Here is a 26,629-nt window from a genome sequence, read left to right as displayed (position 1 = left end):
TTCTGAGACAGCTATTCTTTTTTCAAGGGAGAACATCAAGAAGCTAGATCATTAACAATGACCTTGAACCTAGCTTTCCTGCCTTTGCTATTCATTAGTCTTCCCTGCAAGTGGCAGACCAAATGATGTGCAGATATCTCCAATTAGGCTCAGACTAATCTTTTAACATTTACATATTAGTAGTTAGGACATAAAACTTTTAGGGTTGCAGTGGAATATGTCTGAGACACTACCTTTACACACCAGTGAGTTTGATTCAACTCAACATTTATTGAATGCCTGCAACGTAATGGCATTCTGCTGGACACTAAGAAAGATAACCAATCAATACCACCTAAGAAAATAATTTTCCTCCTTCATTCCTGCTGGCTTACCATCTAGTTTTTAGATGTACATAAGGCAAAAATTGCCACTAGGCAAAGAATGAAAACAGTTGTGTTAAAAAAAAAAATCACACAACTTAAATTGTTTCATTAGTTTCACAAGCTTTTGTATTTTTATAACTTTAGTATATATAGCCATTCCATTAGTCAGTGTAACTTCCTGGACTCAATTCTTTAGGAACAGGTTTTCATCAGAGTACCTTCAGTGTTGAAGGATGGTATGGTACCTCATCAGTCTATTCTTGCCCAGAACAGGAAAATTGCCTTTCAATATGATGTTGGAAAAAAACCCCAAAATGTTGGAAACACAATGCTTAAACCCCGTCTACTTTGAACAAATTAAGAGATGATGTGTTGCATTATAAGAAAGCAAATTTGTGAAATCCCTTTGAATTACAGCTTTGATGCTGCTACATTTTTTTAAAGTTTTTATTTATTTTGAGAGAGAGCGAGCAGGGGAGGGGCAGAGAAAGGGAGAGAGAGAATCCCAAATCTCAAGCATACTCTACACTGCCAGCAATGAAGCCTGATGTGGGGTCGATCCCACAAACCATGACATCATGACCTGAGCCGAAATGGAGAGTTGGATGCTCAACTGACTAAGTCACCTAGGCATCTGGATGCTGCTACATTCTTATACTTAGTTTTGTGACATGCCATACTACCTGAACCAGATTACTGGCTACTTGAGAAAGGTACTCTAATTCCTTTAGTTATATACTTTCTTCCTAAACCAGCATGGCCACTTACCTTTATTCAGTAGGTTTGGATCAAAAACATTTGTGTTATTTCTCAGAATATTTGCACTATTTTTGAAGAGTCGATAAATTTAGCAATATGGCTCACACTAAGATGACCACTCCATACGTAGCAAGATGTCTCTAAATGTAGTTCTACTAACATGAGGTGAATTTACTGCTTACAGTAAACTGCATTTCTCAGTATCAACAAGATTTCAAAAGTAAGGAGACTGTCATTTGTCAATAATTGCATGAAAGATAAGCAACCTAAAAAGCATAAAATCATCTTAGTACAAAAATGAAGTATTGACTGAATAAAACAGGATTTTGTGGTAATATTTTATGTGCAGGAAAAAAATTGAGATTTGCCCATTTGAAAGGTAAACTAATTATCAAGTCTCAGAAAACTGTTAAGATTTCAATGCTATGTAAAAGTATCTCTTTGATTTAACCAAATAAAAATTCCTGCTATTCAATCATATGGCAAATGTCCTGAAGCAAGTGGTTTCATGAATTCTCAGAAAAAAGAGCAAATTAAAGTTAAAAAGATCAAACACCAAGTGTTCATCAAACCTTTCAGTCAAGAGCCTTTATTAACATGCAAGTATCATTTGCCGCAAGATATACAGTTTTTCCTAATCTTTCAGTTCTACTTCAATATCTTAAACTTAAGGTTACTTCTGGATCTAACACATAAAGTAACCTACTAAAATTGGTCAAAGTTAAACTTTATTCTAGTTGTCACTTTGACCTTTAGAATCATCATTTAGGTTTTTGACATTATTTGTCAGCAAGTAGATAGAATATAATTCTTGTACTTGATAGTCTTCTATACTAAAATATGTACCAGTATGTCTTGAGAAGTTACTAAAATATATGCAATTAACACATTTAATTGCTTTCAGTAAGCTGGCAAGTACAATGTTAGGTCTTCTATGAGGAAAAATTACTTACAGATCTTGGTTATGTTTTTTGTAGGTTCCAGAAAAACTGGTCCATATTAAATCAGTCTTAAAGAACTAAGCTGAAGGCTTAAATATATATCTCCTATAATGATAGTTTTGTCTTACCACTAAGATAGAGATAATAATAAACCCACTCCAGTACTTCTTTTCTCATGCCTAAGCAGAGGTGCTCTGTCATAGTTTTTCTGTTTAGTATAAAAGCTGAATGACCTCTTTGTAAATCTGATTTCAGTAGAAGACCCACAGATTATGGGCATCATACTTATTGGGACATATTTTAATTAATAGAAGATAATTCATATACTATATCAAAGTACATGATAAGATTTGCACTGCATCTCTCCATGTTTTTAATCTTTTATAACATTTCAGTTTGTTGGAGGAAGACTAGAATAGTTCTGAAAAGTCTAGCTTTTAAGAGCCGATTAAAGTCCATAATGAGTCTTTTAAAACGTATTTAAATAATCAGAAGTGCAGTCACAACAAGGGACTATGTAAGAATATTGCAAAGGAAGCTTTATAGTCAATGCAGGTACAGTACTTTGGATTGGCCAAAATGCACAATGCACATGTAATCAATCGTGTAGTTTACTTGTTGACCATGTGGCTACCGGTTCAAAAAGTGATTGCTTCAAAAGCTGTGCCTAGTAATCTTCCAAAACTGCTTTTAAATAAAGTTCTTAAATTGCAGCAATAAACAAAAAGACAAGATACACTTAAACAATACTGCAGTTTATCAAAAGACACATAAGAAATTTCAACTCTTATGTCTTTGACAGTTATAAAAATCAATGTTTTGGCTAAGTTATAAACATGTTTATAATGCAATTATTTGCATAACTCTAGTAATGCTAACAACGGCTACAAGATCAGGTATTTTTTTTTTTAAAAAAAAAAAAACACTAAAAACACAAAAATACGTAGCCCCATTATTTACCTGTAGAATGTGTTCATTTATGCTTAAATTTCAGTTTTACTATATCACCACTGCTCTAATTTTAAAAATCACATCCAAAGGATAAGGCAAAACCACCTACGAATTGGCATATTTGTTTATTTCTCAATTTGTGAAAATGTCCTCAATTTGTTGATGTAGCAAACAAATTTCAACTCTGATTGCTATGCAAAAGAACAGAAGATAATCTGCTTTGCAATGAACTTTAAAGTTCAACTGCACACAGGCAACATGCTATATATGAAAAAATTACTAACTGAACTACAGGTATTAAATACTGAAAAAAGTTAACAGTTTATTATAATTTATTTTATTTAACAATCTAGGAAGTTCGCAGCCATCAGCAGTTCCAGTGCAATTTCAGGTGCAATTGGGAATTCAGGAATCTCCGTGGAGCTGTTAGTGTAGCGAACCTTGTAGGTAAAATACATGCATACTTTTGATAGCACATGTGAAGGGATCTCTCTAAAATTGACTTCATTAGTTTCGTTCTCAGCAAACTGACCTGTAAAAGAAAAGAAGTATGTTTGTTATGGGCTGAACTGTGTTCCTCCACAATTCCCATGTTGGGAAGTTCTAACCCTCAGTACTTCTGTGACTATATTTAGAGATAGGATCCTTTTTTCCTCTTTTTTTATTTTTTCTGTGCAGGAAGTATTTTTAAAGAGATAATTAAGGCCAAACAGGATTATCAGGGTGGACCCTAATCTAATGACTGGTATTGTTATAAGAACAGGAAGTTATAGATCAAAGATGCACACAGAGGGAAGACAATGTGAAGATACAGAGAAGACAGCCATCTACAAGGCAAGGAGAGAGGCCTCAGAAGAAACTAACTCTACCAATACCTTGATCTCAAATTGCTAACCTTCAGAATTATGAGAAAATAAATTTCTATTGTTTAAATAACACAGTCAATGGTACTTTGTTACAGCAGCCCTAGCAAACTAATACAACGTGAGAAGAATAAACCCAACTAGCATCACATGAAATAACTTATTCTGATTTCTGAGTATAAATATAAAAAAGAAATCTTTATTAAGATAGTATTTGAGATTAATCAAGACTAATTTTAAAATTCTAATTTTCTTCCAAGGACTTTGGAAATTTTAGCTTCTCCTAAGAATCATGGTGGGGGCGCCTGGGTGGCGCAGTCGGTTAAGCGTCCGACTTCAGCCAGGTCACGATCTCGCGGTCCGTGAGTTCGAGCCCTGCATCAGGCTCTGGGCTGATGGCTCAGAGCCTGGAGCCTGTTTCCGATTCTGTGTCTCCCTCTCTCTCTGCTCCTCCCCCGTTCATGCTCTGTCTCTCTGTCCCAAAAATAAATAAACGTTGAAAAAAAAAAAAAAAAATTAAAAAAAAAAAAAAAAAAGAATCATGGTGGCATGATTAAGTAAAGGCGAATAGTATATAAAAAAAGACAATCTTGGGGCGCCTGGGTGGCTCAGTCGGTTAAGCGTCTGACTTTGGCTCAGGTCATGATCTCGCGGTTTGTGAGTTCGAGCCCTGTGTTTTGGGCTCTGTGCTGACAGCTCAGAGCCTGGAGCCTGCTTCAGATTGTGTCTCCCTCTCTCTCTGCCCCTCCCCCGCTCATGCTCTGTCTCTCTCTCTCTGTCAAAAATAAATAAACATTAAAAAAAAATTAAAAAAAAAAAGAGACAATCTTTTCGAAGATTCAGTTTAGGGAATCAAGTCTTTATGTATCATCAGGAGCCCTGTGCTATAGTGAATTGCCATATAAAAATAAATAATAAATGTCTGTTTCCCCCTTTAGTTTTTAAAAGTATGATTATGTTCATGAGATCTCCTCATAAGTTACTTTTCTTTGTTTTAGTAACACTTTATGAACTGTTTTTAATGATCTCTCAAAATTTCTTTAGCTATATAAAGGTTATAGCATTTAGCATTTACTATAGGGATAAAATAGTTTCTTACCAGTCTAGCACGAGTACTGAATATAAAAAGTAGAAAAATATACTTTGAGAATGTAGTAGTATTTTAAAAGTTTTCTAATAATTGTTGCTTGGGGGTGGGGTGGGAAGAAAAGAGAGCAGGATTGAATGAGTAATTCACAGCAATGAGGTAAATTTTGCTTTGTCAATGACTAAAATTCTCTTTCTTGAATATACGTATGAAATACTACCAATAGACACTTATTAAGCCTTTGATACTAGACAAACATTAGGGTTTCTTTTTTTGAGGTGAAATTCGTATAACATAAAATTAACCACTTTAGCGCATACGATTCAGTGTACATACACAATGTTGTGCAACCACCACTGCTATCTAGTTCCAAAACATTTTCAGTATCCCAAAATAAAATCCTAAACCCTTTAAGCAGTTATTCCCCATTTTCCCAACCCTCAGCCTCTGGCAAAAACCAATCTTTCTGTCTCTATGGATTTATCTATTTTGGATATAAATGGAATCCTACAACATGCGACCTTTTGTATCTGACTCCCTTCACTTAGCATATTCTGAAGGTGCAAGTATCTGTAGCTCATTCTTTTTTATGCAAACATTAGTTCGGGGCTGCAGATATATTAAAGGAGACCACACTTACAAAAAACAAACATCCTTTAATCTTAATTTTTAGTTAAAATTTGTTGGCACCCATGATTTTATTTTTCTAAAGTAAATCCTAGCTCTATCCAGTAGAAAAGTCTAAACTTAATTCATCTCACGAGCAAGGAGTACTGCTAACAACCAGATTGGGGTCCTTAAGGCCCATTTTCCATTAGGAGAAAATGGCTCTTTGGAAAAATGGCTCTTTTCCAGACTGGAGAATTATGTACCAAATGAGCCTAGGAAATCTTGTCATTATAGAAAGTAGTACAGCTATCCCAGATTACCAGAGCCAGGTCAAAAGGACACAGAAGCCAACCTGATGTGGCTCCTTCTGAATAAAAATGGAGCAAATGGGGGCAATTTGAGCATCAGTGAGAAGGACTACACTAGATTAAAAAAAAACCTTAAATAATAAAAAGTCACAAGAAAATGAAACACAAAAAAACAAAAAAACCCCAAACACTTTTTGCTACTGGAGGATGCTGAAGAATAATTTCATTATTCAAAAATTATATGTAAACAGAAAAAAATCAAGCACTTATTTTTGCTATACAGAGTATATTTCAGGGTAACCAAATATTTCTTCATAGGAGAATTCTAATAAATGCACAAGAAATGATAAGAATTAGAAAGTCACTGTTTTGTAATTCCAAATGAAGTAAATCTCAGCAGTAATCACAATGAATGCTAAAAGCATATGAAAATCTAACTGCAGAACTGTTCAGAGATGAATCAGCTTACTAGCCCTGTAACCTACTAAGCTATCCTGACATTGCTAAAATATTGATACAACAGAAATACAGCAGTACTGCCTATAAAGTATACTTGCCTAGAAAAATGAGCTGGATTCTAATCAAGCCTCTAGAGTTCTAATTTATAAGCTTACAAAATGAAACATTAAGTCTAATCCAGATGTGAACATTTTACAAATAACTTGGTTCTCCAAAAAGTTCATGGTCTGCAAAAAAAGGGAGAGTGCAGGGGGGACTATCATAGATTCTGCAAGTGAAATGACACTGGCAGGATATATTTGCTTGAAATACTCTTTAAAAAAGTGAGGATGATAGGGGTGCCTGGGTGGCTCAGTGAGTTTAGCGTCTGGCCTTTGATTTCAGCTCAGGTCATGATTTCAGAGTTCAGGAGTTCGAGCCCTACGTCGGGCTCTGCACGGGCAGGGTAGAGCCGGCTTGGGATTCTGTCTTTCTGCCCTTCCCTAGCTCGCGCTCTCAAAATAAATAAACGTTAAAAAAAAAAAAAAAAAGTGAGGAAAATAGATGAAATGAAATTGGCAAAATATTGATAAAACTGAAGCTGGAGATGAGTACATGCAAGTGTATTATACTAATCTCTCTGTATATGTTTTAAAATTTCCACAGTAGGGGTGCCTGGGTGGCTCAGTCGGTTAAACATCTGACTCTTGGTTTTGGCTCAGGTCACAATCTCACGGCTTGTGAGTTCAAGCCCCACATTGGCTCTGCACTGACAGTGCAATGCCTGCTTGGGATTCTCTATCCCTCTATGTTTGCGTCCTCTGTCTCTCTCTCGCTTAAAAAAAAAAAAAAAAGTTAAATAAATAAAAATTTCACAGTAAAAAATATGGAAAAGGAATTACAAGTGACCTTAAATAGAAACAATCAAGAAAACTAAGGGGCGCCTGGGTGGCTTGGTCAGTTAAGCATCCAACTTCGGCTTAGGTCATGATCTCACGGTCCGGGAGTTCGAGCCCCGCGTCGGGCTCTGGGCTGATGGCTCAGAGCCTGGAGCCTGTTTCTGATTCTGTGTCTCCCTCTCTCTCTGCCCCTCCCCTGTTCATGCTCTGTCTCTCTCTGTCTCAAAAATAAATAAATGTTAAAAAAAAAATTAAAAAAAAAACAAAACTAAAAGGCAACCTATGGAATGGGAGAAGATATTTGCAAATGACATATCTGATAGTATCCACAATATATAAAGAACTTATAAAACTCAACACTCAAAAACTGAATAATGTAATTAAAAATGGGCAGAAGACATGAATAACATTTTCCCAAAGAAGACATAGAGATGGCCAACAGACACATGAAAAGATGCTCAACATCACTCATCATCAGGGAAATGCAAATCAAAACTACAATGAGATATCACCTCACACCTGTCAGAATAGCCCAAGTTAACAACACCACAAACAGGTAGCTGGCAAGGATGTGGACAAAGGGGAACGCTCGTGCACTGTTGGTACAAATGCAAACTGGTGAAGCCACTCTGGAAAACGGTATGGAGTTCCCCAAAAACGTAAAAATAGAACTACCCTATGATCCAGCAATTGCACTGCTAAGTTTTTACCCAAAGAATACAAAAATACTAACTCAAAGGGATACATGCACCCCAATATTTACAGCTGCATAATCTACAACAGCCGAATTATGGAAACAGCTCAAGTGTCCATCAACTGATGAATGGATAAAGGAGATGTGGTGTGTGTACGTACACACACACACACATACTGGAATATTAACAATGAATGAAAGAAATGAATGAAAGAAGAAAGAAATGAATGAAATCTTGCCATTTGCAACAACCTGGATGGAGCTAGAGTAATACGTTATATGAATTAAGTCTGAGAAAGACAAATACCGTATGATTTCACTCATGTGGAATTTAGGAAACAAAACAAATGAGCAAAGGGGAAAAAAAAGAGAAAGAGGCAAACCAAGAAACAGACTCTTAACTATAGAGAACAAAATGATGGTTACAAGAAGGGAGGTGAGTGGGGGGGATTGGTTAAATAGGTGATAGGGATTAAGAAGTGCACTTGTGATGAGCACTGGGTATTGTAGGAAAGTGCTGAATCACTATATTGTTCATCTGAAACTAATATTACACTGTGTATTAACTAGAATTTAAAGCAAATCTAAGAAGACCCAAAACAAGTGACCTCAAATAGCCAAAATAATCTTGAAAAAATAAAACACTTCCTCATTTCATAACTTACTACAAAGCTATAGTAATCAAAATACTGTGGTATTAGCATAAGGACAGATCAATGCAATGCCACCCCCCCCAACCCCCGCCCTGGTTCAGCGGGTAGAGCATGCGACTCTTGATCTCAGGGTTGTGAGTTCAAGCCCCACGTTGGGTGTAGAGATTACTTTAAAGAAAAAAAAAAAGATCAATGGGGGAGAGTTGAAAGCCCATACATAAACCCATGTGGCTATGGTCAACTGATTTTCAACAAGGGTGCCAAGACCATTAAATGAGGGAAAGAACAGTCTCTTCAACAAATGGTACTAGGATGCCCATATAAGAAAGAATGAAATTGAATCATTACCTCACATCATATACAAAAATTAAGTGAAAATCAAAGACCTAACTGTAAGAGGTAAAATCAGAACTGTTATGGGGCACCTGGGTGGCTCAGTCGGTTAAGTGTCCAACTTTGGTTCCAATCATGATCTGGTGGTTCACAAGCTCGAGCCCCATGTTGGGCTCTGTGCCGACAGCTTGGAACCTGGAGCCTGCTTCAGATTCTGTGTCTCCCTTTCTCTCTGCCCCACTCCTCTCCCTGCTCGTGCTTTGTCTCTCTCTCTCTCTCTCTCTCTCTCTCAAAAAAAATAAATAAACATTAAAAAAAAAAATCACAACTGTTGTAAGAAAATATTTGCATATCATATCTGATACGGGTCTACTGTCCAGAATTTATAAAAAAAAAAAAACACTTACAACTCACTAACAAAAAGACACACAACTGAATTGAAAAATGTGGGGCGCCTGGGTGGCGCAGTCGGTTAAGTGTCCGACTTCAGCCAGGTCACGATCTCGCGGTCCGTGAGTTCGAGCCCCGCGTCGGGCTCTGGGCTGATGGCTCAGAGCCTGGAGCCTGTTTCCGATTCTGTGTCTCCCTCTCTCTCTGCCCCTTGCCCGTTCATGCTCTGTCTCTCTCTGTCCCAAAAATAAATAAACGTTGAAAAAAAAATTTAAAAAAAAAAAAAAAAAGAAAAATGTGCAACAGATTTGAATAGACATTTCTCCAAAGACGATATACAACTGTATAGAAAACACAAGAAGTGATGTTCAGCACCGTTAGTCCCTACGGAAGAGTTAATCCAAACTATAATGAGAAACCACTTGATACCCATTAGAATGGCTAGAATCAAAAAAAAAGGGAAAATAAGTGTCAGTGAAAATGTGGAGAAACTTGAATATTCATACAATGATGGTAGGAATATAAAATGGTGCAGCCACTGTATAAAGTTTGGTGTTTCCTCCAAAAGCTGAACACAGAATTATTGTGTGCTCCAGAAATTCAAATCCTCAAGAAAAATTTTAAGGTAAAAAAAAAAAAAACAAACCAAAAACCTCTCAAGGGAAAAAAAAAAAGAAAATGGTAAGAATAGATGTTTGGGAAGTGGTAAATTTCTAAACATAAACTTTATACGTAGTTAGGAGCACACATCACCATCAGAGTCCTACTGTGGTGAAGAAATTAAACATGGAAACTAATGTAGGGAAATGATCCTATTAGGGTAAATAACTGAAAACAGGAAATGGCAGGAACCAATTTTTCCAATGCAACACAATCATGAAATAATGTTAGAAAAGTTACTGTCTCTTTCCTTTAATGTTATGAATCGCTTAATTCAAGTTAAGAACATACTGAAAGTAAAGATTTATTAACAGAAAATAAAGAAATGTACCTACCTGGGCCACTCAACATGGCTTTTATTGTTCCAGATGTTAGTGCGTGTTCTCTTTTTACAATAAATTCATGACCATCCGAAGATATCAATTTGACATACATGGCATCGGGGCCTTCACAGCCGCCATAGGTTTTCTCTTCTCCATCTAAAGTAAGTAGTAAAATGATTTTTGAATCACAAAATTAAAATAAACAGGTTTACCAAGGTTAATTTTTGAATAACTCAGACCCAAAACATTTCTGGATGGTAAGATCTACCAAGATTTTAGTTTTTTTTAATTCCTTGTTTTATCATTCTCTAAACATTTTCCAATGTCAGAATAAACTACATTTAAGAATATTATTTTAGATGAAAATTTACTAGTATTTTTCAAAGAAGTATTAACAATTTTTTTGTGAACACAGTAGCACATTCAAATTTAAAGTCTCAAATAAAATAAGCAAATAGTAAAACTTTAAATCACCTGAAATACTCATCTTAAAAATATGACACATTGTGTGTTTATGAATGAATGTTTATATGTCATGTGAATTCAACTTCCCTGATAAGCTCCTAATTCTAAAAGTTAGGGCTTCCTTTTACTCAGCATCTTGCTCTTGGTCCGTATTAATAATCCAAAGATTTTACTGCTGAGTTTAAATTACTGCACGATTGAAGTAATGAATATAGACAAATACCAGTCTTTGAAAATTCCAAGTGGAGGTGAGGACACAGAGCACGTAGATGTTACTCCACTGCCAGCTATCCTCATTGCCACCACAGCTTCTGCCACAGTAGCTAGCTCAATATAACTTTTCTGGGAGTATGCATTTTTGTATATCCCCATAAGATCTTTCTAACATCTAGAATTCTCACAGTATTGTACTGACAGAATTATTTTTATGGTTACCAATATCTGAAAGAAAATATCTTAAGGCTTATTCTAAAAACTTACGAAGCCCAAGAAAAAGAGTACAGAGGATAAAACTGGAGTATTCAAGCTATAAACATCCATTTATTTATTCATTAGTAGTTAATTTAAAAATCCTTCCAATTAGGATTAATAAATAAAAAAATCATTAATGTTCATCTGCTGTCCAAAATGTTTAATCTGAATCTAATCAGGAGTAAACAACCCAGACAAATCTAAATTTTAAATGGTCATCAAAGACCTCACTCCTCACACCCCCAAAAGGAGGGAACTGTTTAGATGAGATTAGAGAGACAAATTAATGCAATACGTGATCCCTGACTGGATATAAAACACAGGCATACCTCAGAGATAACTGTGGGTTCAGTTCTACACCACCATGAAAAAGCAACGCAAAAGTGAGTCAAATCAATTTTCTGGTTTCCCGGTGAATATAAAAGTTTGTTTACAGTATACCATCGTATGCAATAGCATTATATGTAAAAAAAAATGTATATTATCTTAATTAAAAATACTTTATTGCTAAAAAAAATGCTAACCATTGTCTGAGCTTTCAGTGAGTAGTAATCTTTTTGCTGGTGGAGGTTCATGCCTTGATGTTGATGGTCACTGACCGAGCAGGGTGGTGGTTGCTGAAGGCTGGGGTGGCTGTGGCAATTATATAAAATCAGACAATGAAATCTGCAGCATTGATCAACTCTTCCTTTCAGGAACGATTTCTCTGTAGTACATGATACTATTTGACAGCATCTGACCCCAGGAGAACTTCTCTCAAAATTGGAATCAATCTTCTCAAACCCTGCCACTGCTTTATCAACTGAGTTTATGTAATACTCTAAATCCTTTCTTGTCATTTCAACAACTGTCACAGTATCTTTACCAGGAGTAGATTCCATCTCAAGAAACTACTTTCTTTGCTCATCCATAAGATGCAACTCCTCATCTGTTAAAGTTTTATCTTGAAATTGTAGCAATTCAGTCACATCCTCAGGCTCCACTTCTAATTCAAGTTCTTGTTATTTCTACCACATCTGCAGTTACTTCTGCCACTGAAGTCTTGTACCCCTCAAAGTCATCCATTAGGGTTGGAATCCACTTTTTCTACACTCCTGTTAGTGTTTATATTTTGACCTCTTTCCATGAATCACACGTGCTCTGAATGGCATCTAGAATGGTGAACCTTTTCCAGAAGGTTTTCAGTTAACTTTGCCCAGATGCATCACGAGAATCACTATCTATGGCAGCTATGTATTTCTTAAGTAACAAGACTTGAAAGTCAAAGTTACTCCTTGATCCATGGGCTGCAGAATGGATGCTATGTTTGCTGGCATGAAAACAACATTAATCTTGTTGCACGTCTCCATAAGAACTCTTGGGTGATCAAGTACGGTCAGTAAGTAGTAGTATTTTGAAAGGAATCTTTTTTCCCTGAACAGGAGGTCTGAAGAGTAGGCTTAAAATATTCAGTAAGCCATGTTGTAGACAGATGTGCTGTCATCCAGGCTTTGTTGTTCCATTTGTAGAGCACAGGCAGAGTAGATTCAGCATGATTCTCAAGGGCTCTAGGATTTTCAGAATGATCAATGAACATTGACTTCAACTTAAAAGTCACCAGCAGCATTAGCCCCTGACAAGAGAGTCAGCTTGTCCTTTGAAGCCAGGCATTGACTTTTCTCTACAACAGTCCTAGATGGCATCTTCTTCCAATACAAAGTGTTACATCTCCACTGAAAATCTGTTGTTTAGTGTAGCCACCCTCATTAATTACCTTCGTTGGATCTTCTGGATAACATGCTGCAGCTTCTACATCAGCACTTGCGGCTTCACCTTTACAGTTTTATGTTATAGAGCCAGCTTCTGCTAGCTTCAGACTTTTCTTTTATAGCTTCCTCCCCTCTCTCAGCCTTCACAGAATTGAAGAGTCAGGGCCTTGCTCTGGATTAGGCCTTGCCTTAAGGGACTGTTGTGGGTGGTCTGATCTTCTATCCAGACCACTCAAACTTTCTCCATCAACAATAAGGATGTTTCGCTTTATTATTTGTGTGTTCACCGGAGTAGCACTTTCAATTTCCTTCAAGAACTTTTCTTTTGCATTTGCAACTTGGCTAACTGTTGCAAGAGGCCTAGCTTTCAGCCTGTCTCAGCTTTCGACATGCTTTCCTCACTAAGCTTAATCATCTCTTGCTTTTGACTGAAAGTGAGAGATGTGCAAGTCTTCCTTTCACTTGAACACTCAGAAGTCATTGTAGGGTTAATAACTGGCCTAATTTCAATATTTTGTGTCTCAGGGAATAGGGAGGTCTGAGGAGAGAGAGAGAGATGAGGGAATAGCTAGTCGGTGCAGCAGTCAGAACACACACAACATGTATCGATTAAGTTCCCTGTCTTATGTGAGCATGGTTCATAGTATCTCAAAACAATTACAACAGTAGCATCAAAGATCACTGATCACAGATCACCGTAACAGATACAATAATAATAATGAAAAAGTGAAATATTGTGAGATTACCAAAATGTGACAGAGACATGAAATGGGCAACTGCTGTTGGAAAAATGGCACCAATAGACTTGCTCCACACAGGGCTGCTATAAACTCAGTTTGTAAAAAAAACAAAACAAAAAACAAAACCAAAAAACTGCAGTATCTGTGAAGTGCAATAAAGTGAAGCACAATAAAATGAGCTATGTCTATAATGTACCTGCTGTAAAGAACACTACTGAAATAACTGAGAAAATTCTGAATATGCAATGAATTAGGAGATGCCTACTCAAGTATTTGGTGTGAAGTGATACTGCACAACTAAATAAATGGTACAGAAAAAAGCAAGCATGTGTATGTGGATATATAAATACATACATACACATACACACACACACACACACACACACACACACACACACACACAGAAAGCAAATGTGGCCAAACATTAACAATCACTGAAGGCTATGTAGTGTATGACTCTCACAATTTTTCATAATAAAAAGCAGGGACATTCATAAAGATGCAAGTAACTTTTAAATTATAGACTACTCAAGCATACAGATATTTAGCAGGTGTTATCAATCCCTTAGAACAAAAATAAAAACAATTATTAATTATTTAAATTTGCAATTCTTGTGGTTTTTTTTGCAAGCTAAAGCATTTTATATGCTTGTTGGGAAAGTTTCTAATTTCTTAAGGTGCTATTTCTTACTAGCGATCACAAATATATTTGGCACAAAAACATTACTTATCTGCCTTTCAAAAATATGTACAGGCATACCTTGTTTTTAGCAGGTATTATGTTGTGTTTTGTTTTTTATACATAATGTTATTGCACACTTAACAGACCACAGTATAGTATAAACATAACTTTTACAAGCACTGGGAAACCAAAGATCTCATTTGACTAGCTTCATTGCTGTGGTCTGGAACCAAACCCACAATATCTCTGAGGTTTGCCTGCAGTAAGCAGATGCTGTAGATTTAAACAACTGATTTCAGTCTATTCTGATTGCATTCACCAATGTCAAAGGCCTATCTTTGAGAAGACCAGCTTCTACTATTTACAATAAAAAATGACTTTTATGTAACTTACCCATTATGTTCTTATGAAATTCTACTTTACTTCCACAGGAACTTTAGTAGTTTCCTGAAAATATAACAATGCTATTTTAAGATTAATGCTGGAATAACATGTTTTCGCCCATTACTATTTAATATATCCTTGGTATTACAAGTTTAAAAACTCTCTCTCTGCTATGCAGGAGTTTCCCAGCCACCATAAATGGAACAGTATCAAGTTTCTGAACATGGGAGGAAAAGATGATCACCTTCAGAATGGTGGGCTGTATAAATACAGATTTGATTTTTTCCTTCCCTTTAAGGTAGCTATTCTGACAACAGTTTAAAAATACAGATGTTGTTCCTTAGGAGTTGAATTGAACTTGAAGGAGATCGTTGACCTTAATCATCTTTGTATACTTGTATCTACTAGATACTAGCAGACACTAAAGCACGTATTTGCTAAATCAATGATAACATGATAAATCCAAGGACATGAAGTAGCCTTCAGAAAAATGAAAAAGATAACGCTTGCCCTCCTCTTATGTAATTGTGCACATTTATAATACATTTCACTGTGGCATCTTTTCTGCAGTCTATGGAAGTTCTAAAGTTTAACAGTGAAGTTGTAGAAAATCTTTAATATTCTGACAAATCTTAAATTTTACAAAGATGAATGCTAAAGGAAAAGGGTTCATGTTTTGAGTAACTTTTTATTTTTATATCATTTCTTCCAGATTTCATTTATACCAGTATTTTTATGTTATTAATGGGAAAACATCTGTTCTCTAAGAAATTCCTGACCAGTATTTTATCTAGCCTTAAGGGAAGGGCCAAGAAAATGAACCATAACATTTTATAGCAGGAAAGAAACTTGGAGATAACCTATGCAATTCCTCATTTTAAAAAATAGTAACATCACTGATGTAATAAGGGAGTTGAATGATTTGTTCCAGTAATGACAGAGTAAGAGTAGGAATCAAATCTATTTGTTAGTCTAGAATGCTAAGCATGGATATGTAAGTACCATTTCTAATACGAGATAAGGGCAACAGGGGCAATGTCATATTATTACCAACAAGTTGTGGGCCTGATAAGTGGTAAACATTGCACTACATGCTTTACATACATTATTTTAAAACAACACTTCCACAAGGGTATTATTATTCTCATTTTAGAGATGAAGAAACACTAAGAAGCTGCTACTTGCTTAAAGCTTCTACAGCTCAAGTGGCAGCAAGAGGATTTAAACCTAGGTAGGTCTGCTTTAGGGCCTGCACTCCTTTCCATTATTCCATGCTGCTATGGTAAAAAATTCTGGCTCCCATTAAAACTTGTTTTCCACTGCTGCTAGGTAAGAGCTGCTGATAGAAATCCTTAGATACTTATTGAAAGTGTAAGTACTAAAAGCAGTACTCTGCCACTTTATGGTAATAATAGCAGATAAAAATTCATTGGTCATTATTACTGTATTCTGTTCATACTGCTTTGTAATCATTCTAAGAAAACAAAAAAGGAAAAAAACGATAGAAAAGCTAGAACAAGAACTTCAAGTGCCAACTTCCTATCTGGAAAATCTCCAGAGCCAAACATCTAGGATGTTTACTTAACTAGCAGTAGCTATGCAACCATGCAGTCACATTTTAGAAGCCCTTTGTGTAGCAACAGCTTCTCTATAGACTTCTTAATATAGTAAATCAATTTCACCATTTATTCAAGGATTAAAGATGGGTGGGTGGGGGAAGAGAAACTCCCCATCACTAACAACAACAACAACAAAATCCACAGTATATTAACACTAATAGTTGAGTAAATCCTAATTCTTAGGTAGAAGTTAAAAATATTTAAAGTGTGATTAAATTGGGATGTAACCTACAAATTACCTACATAAGTCTAAGTTTGGGTTTACAGAATTCTCAGGGTAAACACTTGAGTGTCTATTCCATAACTGAGCTTAGTTCTGGAAATATGAATTAGGTAGGTAAACACACGTGGTTGAGCAGTAGGTTGAAAATATTTCTAGGCAAAAGACACAGTATGAACAAAAAGTCCTCAGATATATTGTGCTTTTAGTGTTATATATAAACATTATTCTTTTATAGTTTTTTATTTTTTGGGAACCAATAGAAATTCTAGGTGAGCCTAGCACCCACAATCAGTTTTGAATCTAGTATTACTGAACATTGAAAAGATCTTTGAACAGCCAGCCCATCCTTCAAATTTGAAATGTTACTGCATTTACTATTAAAGGAATTTCTAGACTATACTCTATCTCACTAACCTGTTTAATACCTAAGATATCTACTGTTTTCATTACAGTCAGTGTGATAAACATGTTCTAAGTGGCCAGGCAAGTCCCATTTTATCAATACACATTTCTTTTTACGTGGACTTTTAGATACTTTATAGTTTTTATTATGAATTCTGTCTGTTTTCCTATTATACTTTCTGAAAGATTATTGCTGGTGTTTTAAAGAAAAGCTTTTAAATCCATTAAAAGTTGATTTGTATCCCATCACCTATGCAGAACTCTCTTATTAGTACTAATAGTTTTTCAACTGATTGACTTAGGTTATTAAGTAGATGACAGCAGCAGCTACAAATCTATTTTTTGTATGCCTCTTTACATTCACTATTTACTTGGAAAAAGTAATAAGGTTAGGGGCGCCTAGGGTGGCTCAGTCGGTTAAGCGTCCGACCTCGGCTCAGGCCATGATCTCGCGGTCCATGAGTTCGAGCCCCGCGTCAGGCTCTGTGCTGACAGCTCGGAGCCTGGAGCCTGCTTCCGATTCTGTGTCTCCCTCTCTCTCTGCCCCTCCCCCATTCATGCTGTGTCTCTTTCTGTCTCAAAAATAAATAAACGTTAAAAAAAAATTAAAAAAAAAGTAATAAGGTTAGACATCTAACTGATACCATTCATAAAAAATATGCTACAGATTAAAGAAACAAAGATAATAAAACTCACTGAACTCTGGAAAAATAACAGAAGAAAAAAATAAAAATAGCTCATAGACCTGTACAAAAAAAATGTTTGATCCCAACAGTAATCACCAAACACCCAAACTAAAACACCAAAATGTGCTAAGAATCAAGTGGTACAGAAGAGGAAGAGGATAATACTAAATATATAGCACAACAGTTTTTGGAAGGCAGCAGCACAATCATCAGGAGGCTAGCAATAATTCTCCTTCTTGGTATCTATTTTAGAGAAACACTAGCTTGTGCACAAAGGCAAGGAGAAGAATATTGACTATAATACGTGCACAAATGAAACATTGGAAAAACCCCTGAAAAGTTCCCAATTAGGGAATGACCTAAATAAAAATAGTATATCTACAATTATTGATAGTTATTATGGGCAGTGAAAGGGAATAAATTAAATCTATGTATGTATGAAATACCACCAAGATTAATTTTTTATTTAAAAAAAAAATTTTTTTTTTAATGTTTATTTATTTTTGAGACAGAGAGAGACAGAGCATGAACAGGGGAGGGGCAGAGAGAGAGGGAGACACAGAATCTGAAACGGGCTCCAGGCTCTGAGCTGTCAGCACAGAGCCCGACGCGGGGCTCAAACTCACGGACCATGAAATCATGACCTGAGCCGAAGTTGGATGCTCAACCGACTGAGCCACCCAGGCACCCCAAGATTAATTTTTTAAAAAGCAGATTAGAATGATAGGTATAGTTTGGTGCCATTTATGTAAAACAAGTGGCTTCCTGCCTATTATGTTTTCTGCAGAATAAATAAAATGCACAAAAATACATGTTCAAAGTATAAATAACTAGGAAACTGTAACTTTTTTAAAAGAAAACTATGGTTTAAATTTGTTTTTAAAGTTTATTTTGAGGAGTGCCTGGGTGGCTCAGTCAGTTAAGCGTCCCACTTTGGCTCAGGTCATGATCTCATGGATTGTGGGTCTGAGCTCCAGGTGGGGCTCTGTGCTGACAGCTTAGAGCCTGGAGCCTGCTTCCAGTTCTGTGTGTCCCTCTCTCTGTGCCCCTCCCCTGCTGGTGTGTGAGCAGGGAAGGGCAGAGAGGGAGAAAGAGAATCCCAAGCAGGGTGAGCCCTGTCAGTGCAGAGCCGGACCAGGGGGCTTGAAACATGAAGTGTGAGATCATGACCCGAGCCAAAATCAAGAGTCACCAACTGAGCTTAACCAACTGAGCCACCCAGGCGCCCTAAATTTGATTTTTTAAAAAGAAACAAATAAACGTATGGAACCAAACAGCTCATAAGGGAACAATGGTCAGCCTGATGATTAGTTCCTAACTATATGTAAAAATATGATTAATTTGGAAAACAAAGTAATACAAATTGACAGAAGTTAGAAGGCAATTCCAATTTGTAATAACACATCAAAATATCCTGCCCGAATGTGCTTATAGTGTCACTGGATGTATGTCTCTCAAGAGGAGTTAGAATTTCTCATTCTGGCCTATTTAACTTATAACGATGCTCCTATATCTAATTCTTGCATAGACTCTCCTAATACTTTTAGCAAATAGTACTACTCCTCTCCCATTTTTCCTCCATTGTGGAATTTATAGTTTTCTTTACTATTAGATGCAAATGCTTCAAAGTGTGTCTTTTTAGATACATTTTGTCTTGCTTACTAACCTTAAGTTTCCACAAGGCAAGATTCTCTCTTTATGACCCAGGTATCCAACACAATGGTAATTCTGTGGTAATGTTAACAGGGTGAAACTTCATACAATAGTGTATCTGGCCAAGGACACAGATATTCCTATTCTGAGCTTTCTGACAGAATAAAGTTATTCAAAGGTACAATTCTTTTGACCAAGATTAATTACTTTTATGTTTTCCCATGATGTTGGCATTGAATCAACTTACAGAACTTTTAGACAAGCATCATGAAAACTATTCTATTTAAGTTTATTGAAACATTTTGGGCTATACTGAGGGGAGGGGGTGACGAAGGAAGGAGATGGTATTCCATCTTTCACAATAAAATTTAGTCAATATGAATTCTTGGTTCTTAAAATAATTTTTATTTTAAAGACTTCAAGGACATAGGTCACAGCCACATTTTATGAAATTACGATAACCAAAACGCCAGTCTCACAATTTTGCACTGACTACCACAAATTGTTAATTATAAATGCAAGTGTATGAAACATATATTTCTGTACACGATCTCCAGAATTTTATGTTTCCTGGAACGAATTCAGTTATCTGAAAATGTTGTGTTTGATAATGTCCTCAAATCTCCTGGGGTTAAAATGTGCTTCCAAACATCCCTGAGTTTAAGAACAAGTTTTGTTCTCAGTGGCTGTCTACACACACCAACACTAGCTCAAAGAGGGTAGTTCTTTGCCTTTACTAAGGGAATCTATTAGGTCATTTAAAGTAAAAGCACTGACCTCAATTTTCAATCTATTTCTGATAGTTAACAATTAGTCACAGCCTAATTGTTGTCCTAAATGGTCAAGTTTTTACTATTAAAATAATAACTCACCTAATAATACTCAGTAATCAACTGCATTATAATATTCCATCAGCAGGGCTTCATTTCTAGAAACAAACCCTCACAAATGTCTGCCCTATGTTCTGCCTGTTGTGAACTATGGGCCTTTAGGAATCTAGATTAGAAGAGATCCTTCTGATATTTAAGAACTCTATTTTAGACTCGCCCCAAATGACCAATCAGAAATATTACACAGGGTGATGCAGACCACAGCAATCATTACAGTGATGTTAAGTGGACTTCAGATCACTGTGAATGATGGTTCTCAGTTACTTATGTTTTGGTAAGTTATAGCTTACTAATTTACAAGTGGCAAACTGATAAACAAGTCTTTCCTAAATCCTCACACTTGATTTCTAAGTATTCATCCAAGAAATAACTTGCCCACAAAATAATTTTGTACAGAGCGCCTGGGTGGCTCAGGCGGTTAAGCGTCTGACTTGGGGTCAGGTCATGATCTCGTGGTTTGTGAGTTTGCGCCCAGCACTGGGCTCCGTGCTGACAGTGTAGAGCCTGCTTAGGATCCTCTGTCCCCCTCCCTCTCTACCCCTCCCCTGCTCGTGTATGCACACGCGCTCTCTCAAAAATAAATAAACATTAAAAAAGAAAAAAGAAAAAAATGTTTTATGGAAGTGTCTAGAGCAGCTTTATTCAAAACAAATGAGAAACTATTCTGATGACACATAAGCCGTGATATATTTGTACAGAGGAATACCATTCGTAACAACAAGCGATGATCTACTGGTACACAAGACATAGGTGAATACTAAAAATATTATACTAAATGGAAAAACAAAAAAGTACATACTGCATTATTCCATTTATATGAAATTCTAGAACAAGCAGAATGAATTATGGTGATAGATCAGTGGTTGCTTCTGAAGGAACATGAGGCAACTTTCTGGAAAATTAAATGGTACACTATTTCAGGGTATGTCAATTATATCTCAATTAAAACAAGGTTAGAGTAAGATGTTTTTAAAAATTTATTGATTTTTCTTAAATTTAGGTATTTTTCATTGTAAAGATATCAATCCAGAATGGTTTTGTCTCATTAACCTTTCAAAAGATACTGATGCTGATAATAAAACTAATCCAAATTCTCTAGATTTGCAGATGCTAATAGAGAAGGAGTAGGACTATGGGAGTCCTAAAGAAGTAAATCTTGGACTATGAATCTCTTAAGTGAATGGCCACAAAAGGAAAGTAGGTTTTGATCTGGGTCTCAATGTAAGGAGGTATTTTTACCAAGCAGAACTGGAAGGAGATCCAAGCAAAGTAAACAGTATAAGCCAAATCAGGAGAGAGGTGGGAAAGGCCTTCATACAAAGTAGAAGTGTCACTGGAAGTCCACATCTAAATTTCTGCTCTCCAAATTTCTATCTTGAGACCCTGATAAATTAAAGTGATAATACTTGTTTATCTCCCAAACACAATGGGCTAAACTGTGTCTAAAAGTGCCTTCCAGAGCCACTATTTCATGACTATACCCATCTGAAATTCTTCATCCCTCTACAAATGCCTGTAACTCCAATTTCCCATCTTTATTCAACAGAGTTGTTGCGGTCATACACCAGAGCACTTAAGGACTCCAGAGCGCTACGTGCTTCGACGGAGTCTGTCTTCCTCACTCTTGTAAAGTACCTAAACTCCCTCTTAGACAATGATCTCCAAACTCCTTTGTTTTGGTTTAAAAAGGTTTGAGCAAATATTCCCACTATATACTCTCTAATTAGATTCTACATATTATAAATTAATTTAAAAGAACCCTTAGAATAATGGGCCAAAAACAAATATAAAAAACAAATAGAAAACAAGTTCTGACCTTGCTTAATCCCACTGAATTCATCAGGATTGGCACCATGCACATCTCACAGTCTTTATACCCTAAGTCCCTGCCCTCCCCTCCCCTCTGATGTATATGCCCACCCACATCCCAATCCCGGGCAAACCCAATTCTCTGCCTAGCTCAAGCCTCAACCAAGAGATGGATGTGGCTGGAAAAAAGACACAACCATTTTGACTGACCTCAACTTTAAATTTGTGACCACACACTTTAAATATGCACCTGGCATTGTAGTGATCCTGGTAGTAACTGGCTTTTCTACTCTGAAAAAAAATCCTAGCTTCTCCTAAACCTCCAACACCTTCTCCTCCCTGCCCTGACAATTTACTTATTTTATCAAGAAAACAGAAAGATATCACTTCAATTACCTTGTCTTTCTACCTTCATTCTACTTGCATGTATATACCATATCTTCTATCTACCCTCCTGTTTCAAAAGCTGAAAAACCATTCTTCCTGGGGCACCTGGGTGGCTCAGTTGGTTGAGCATCCGACTCTTGGTTCAGCGCAGGTCATGATCTCATGGTTCATGGGTTCAAGGCCCACACAGGGCTCTGTGTTGACAGGGTATAGCGTGCTCGAGATTCTGTCTCCCTCTCTCTCTGCCCCTCCCCCAGTGGCTCTCTATCTTGCTCTCAAAAATAAATAGGGGCACCTGGGTGGCTCAGTTGGTTAAGTGTCCCACTTTGGCTCAGGTCATGATCTCAGGGTCTGTGAGTTCAAGCCCTGTGTAGGGATCTGCGCTGACAGCTCAGAGCCTGGAGCCTGCTTGGATTCTGTCTTCCTCTCTGTCTCTGGCCCCTCCCTCACTTGTGTACATTCTCTCTCTGTCTCTCTCAAAAATAAACATTAAAAAAAAATCCTTCTTATCTAAGGCCAACCCTTCCATGTAAGCACACCTCTCCAAGGACTTTGTTCTATTAGTCCTACCAAATTCCTATTATTCCTATACACATCAAAATGCTGTAACATCATTACTACCATCCACATCTCCTTAACCTACTCTGATCAGACTTTTGGCCCACTAATCCACTCAAAGGGCTCATCACATTTCAATTACTTTACTTGTCATCTCTTAGCAGGGTTTTACAGTTGGCTACTACCTCCTTCCCAAAACAGTTTCTTCCCTCAATGTTAGAGATGCCACATCCTCCTGCCTTTTCTGTTTCTATCACTGTTTGCTCCTCTTCTGACCAGAGTACTCCCAGTCATCTGCCCTCTTCTCCATTAACACTCTCCACTTGATGTCCTCTGGTCCACAGGTTTAAATATTACCTATAAGACTCTGCCCCCACACAATAGTTGTACATATCCAACTTGCCTACTTGCACACATTCTGAGCTGTACAATAATTATCAAACTCCTGACTTATTCCTTTACAGAATTCCAAGTTTATTCCTCAGAAACCAGTGTACCCTCTTGTCTTCCTCATCTGAGTAAATGGCACTACTGGTCACACAGATGCTCAGCAAAACTGTTGATTCCTCAATTTTTTTTCTGTCCTAGGGTGAAGGCAAGACCCACCTGGCTCTGTCTTCAAATGATATTCCAAATCAGACCATTTCTACTAACTTCCACACCACATCTCTAGTTCAAGGTACCATATCTCAGTTGGACTACTACAAGCCTCCTTAGGAGCTGGTTTCCCCACTTTCCTCCAACTTGGTCTATTTGCCACCCAGTAACTAGTTATCGAAAGCCTAAGTCAGATGTTACTCCCCTGCACAAAATCCTCTAATGGCCTCTCATCACAAACAGAAAAAGGACCATAAAGTTGCATCTTATTTAATCTTTACTATTCTGATTTTCATCTTCCATCATTCTTGCTTCACTATGCTCCAGCTATACTGGCCTTCTCTGTATTGTAATAGGTCAAGTTCATTCCCCTCTTAAGGTCTTTGCATTTTGCAGTTACTGCTATCTTAAAAGCTCTTCCCTCAGATTTTCCTCATCATTTAGGTTGTCCAAGCAAAACCATCAACTCCTCAGAGAGGCAGATCTTCCTTGCTGACTCCCCTATCAAATTCGAAACCCTTACCCTGGTCACCTAGTTTACCCTAACTCTAATCTTGATATAATCTCTTCACATCTATCACCACTTGAAACTATATTTCCTTATACATATACTTATTGTATCTCTGCTTTCCCCAAGCTCCATAAGGGCAGGACTATAGCAGGCCTGGCGTATAGCAGATGCTTGATAAATATTTCTTTCTTTTTTTTTTTTTGATAAATATTTCTTGAATGAAAGGTAATATTGTTTTCTTAATTTCAAGGCTTGAAATTTCAGGTATGACTATATGGGCTTTTTCTGATCTTATTTAAAATTTTTTTTTTAATGTTTATTTACTTTTGACAGAGAGAGAGAGAGAGAGAGACAGAGCATGAGCGGGGTAGGGGCACAGAGAGAGGGAGACACAGAATCCAAAGCAGGCTCCAGGCTCTGAGCTGTCAGCACAGAGCCCGATGCGGGGCTTGAACTCACAGACCGCAAGATTGGACGCTCAACCGACTGAGCCACCCAGGTGCCCCTTTCTGATCTTATTTAATAATGGAACAGTAAACTTTTTTTTTAAATTTTTTTTGGAGAGAGAGACACATGCAAGAGTGGAGGTGGTACAGTACAGGGAGAGAGAATCTTAAGCAGGCTCCATCCCCAGCGCAACACAGGGCTCGATCTCAGGACCCTGAGATCACCATCTGAGCCTAAATCAAGAGTCATATGCTTAACCAAATGAGCCACACAGGTGCCCCTGGAACAGTAAACGTTTACTACAAGTGAGCCAAAATGCATTTAGACAGATCAATGTAAATGCAGAGAGTTTCCAGATTATTTTATAGTACTGAAAAACCTATTTAAGGAAAAAATACCAAAGAAAGTACCTTATAAGGTACACTCAAATATTACTTTAAAACTTAAAAAAAAGAAAAACTTGATATATAGGGGTGTGTAGATGTGTCAGTCGGTTAGGTGTCTGACTTCAGCTAAGGTCGTGCTCTCACAGATAGTGAGTCTGAGCCACGCCTTGGGCTCTCCACTCTCAGTGCTGAGTCGGCTCCGGATCATCTGTCTCCCTCTCTATCTGCCTCTCCTCCACTCACCCTCTCAAAGATGAATAAACATAAAAAAGAAAAAAAAAAAAAAAAAAACAACCAGAACTTGATAAATAGGGTTGACTATAACCTCTGGCTACTAACTACTAATTACATTACACAATTACCATAATGTAATGAAACCGGCAGCTGAGTTGAAATAAACTTAAAAAAATATGTATATATATTTTGAAATCGTAGTTACTAAATACATTTCATACTTAAGGGAAAAAAGAATGACCATTTGAAAACTAATAATGAACCCCAAATCATTACTTGGCAATTAGCAATAAATATCCACGATGACAGGGATCATAGCTGTTTTCTTACCACTGTATCTCTAGAATGAATGAATCCACCTGTGATGTTTCAACATCATGAATTATAATGTAAGCAAGATCAGCAATTTATCATCTTAGTCTACTATACACTAAAGGAAACAACTTTTGGGGGGTCAAAAAGCAAATATGGCAGTTTTCATATAAGGATTTAAAAACTCAAACTAAAGGATTTCGGTTGTTCCGTACACTGAAGGTGATGCAAAGTAGAAATGCTCGCACTAATGACATGAATTCCACAGCTACAGATTACTAAAGAGATTTTAGTTCCGTAAGAGAAATTCAGCGGCCGCCGTACTAAACACGTTTCAGAAAAACTGAAGGTAGATGCACGACAGTTTCAAACTATCAAGTCGGGTAGGGATCGACCGACAAGTTGCCCAGAAGGTAAACTTGTCGGGGTCCTGCAGCTGGAAAGAGGGGGACGGTGACTGTGAAAGACTGTGAGAGTCACTCCTGTGACTGGGGACGGACTCCAAGAAAAGGACTTATCCGAGTGCACCCGGGGAAAGCAAAAAGGGAAAGAGACAGAGCTGCCATGCTCCTAACTCCACCCTCCCCGCGCTCAGCCCGGGGAAGGCCCAGACACGCTGGCGACCGCCCCTCCTTCTCCCTCTTCCAAACCCACCGAGAGGCGCCTGGAAAGGTCCCGCAGCCCTCTTCTCCCCTCCCCCAAACCAGGAGCTGAGGAGGCCCGGGGAGGTTAAGAGCTTCCGTTGCTTCCCCGCCCAAATGGGAAGGGGTGGGAAGTGGGACTGTGAGCGTGCCCAGTACAAGCCTTCCTCGTTCTCCATACGAATCTGGAGCTCCGTTCCCATCCCAGCCCAAGACTCACTCGTCAGCCCTGAAGCCACCGCAGCCACCGCACCGGGTCCCCGCGCACCGCCACAGCCCCTACTCCAGGGCCACCCCCCCACCCCCAGCTGCCTGCCGCCGTGGGTTCCGGGGCAGTTGGAGGAATCACTTCCGCCGGGTCATGGACGCTTTCTACAACGCGCGGGAGATCGGTACCTGGTAAGGCAGGGACGCAGTCTATTGCCGGCTTCCGTGCACAGGAAGTGCGCACGCCCTCCTCCCTACTCCTACAGTACCACTGACCGCGGTCATTTGCAAATCTCAACCAATC

General features: G+C 37.6%; 1 protein-coding gene across 3 annotated transcripts; it reads right to left on the bottom strand.

Annotated features, from left to right (window-relative positions):
- Positions 1 to 1,686: 1,686 nt before the first annotated feature.
- ELOC (elongin C) lies at positions 1,687 to 26,614 on the bottom strand. Of its 3 annotated transcripts, none has more exons than XM_025923036.2 (4): positions 26,515 to 26,614; positions 14,773 to 14,826; positions 10,286 to 10,429; positions 1,687 to 3,548 (listed from the first exon to the last, which is right to left on the bottom strand). In XM_025923036.2, the coding sequence occupies exons 2-4, from the start codon at positions 14,774 to 14,776 to the stop codon at positions 3,358 to 3,360; spliced, it is 339 nt and encodes a 112-aa protein (XP_025778821.1). In that variant the 5' UTR covers positions 14,777 to 14,826; positions 26,515 to 26,614; the 3' UTR covers positions 1,687 to 3,357. The 3 variants fall into 3 exon arrangements, with proteins under 3 accessions (XP_025778821.1, XP_025778820.1, XP_086551891.1); XM_025923035.2 differs by lacking the exon at positions 26,515 to 26,614 and adding an exon at positions 26,339 to 26,489; XM_086695765.1 differs by lacking the exons at positions 14,773 to 14,826; positions 26,515 to 26,614 and adding an exon at positions 11,734 to 13,027.
- Between the last annotated feature and the right edge of the window lie 15 nt (positions 26,615 to 26,629).

The sequence above is a fragment of the Puma concolor genome, chromosome F2, assembly GCF_028749965.1.
Source record: "Puma concolor isolate L17-30 chromosome F2, mPumCon1.1.hap2, whole genome shotgun sequence".
In the NCBI taxonomy this organism is placed as follows: Eukaryota; Metazoa; Chordata; class Mammalia; order Carnivora; family Felidae; genus Puma; species Puma concolor.
The sequence above is the reverse complement of the archived record's forward strand: the minus strand, read 5'-3'. Positions and strand labels throughout refer to the sequence as shown.

Bases quoted from the DNA above. Each gene is read 5' to 3' on its own strand.
- ELOC (XM_025923036.2), bottom strand. The intron at 3,549-10,285 runs GTAGGTACATTT...TTTCTTTTACAG, and splicing joins AGCCATGTTGAGTGGCCCAG to GTCAGTTTGCTGAGAACGAA.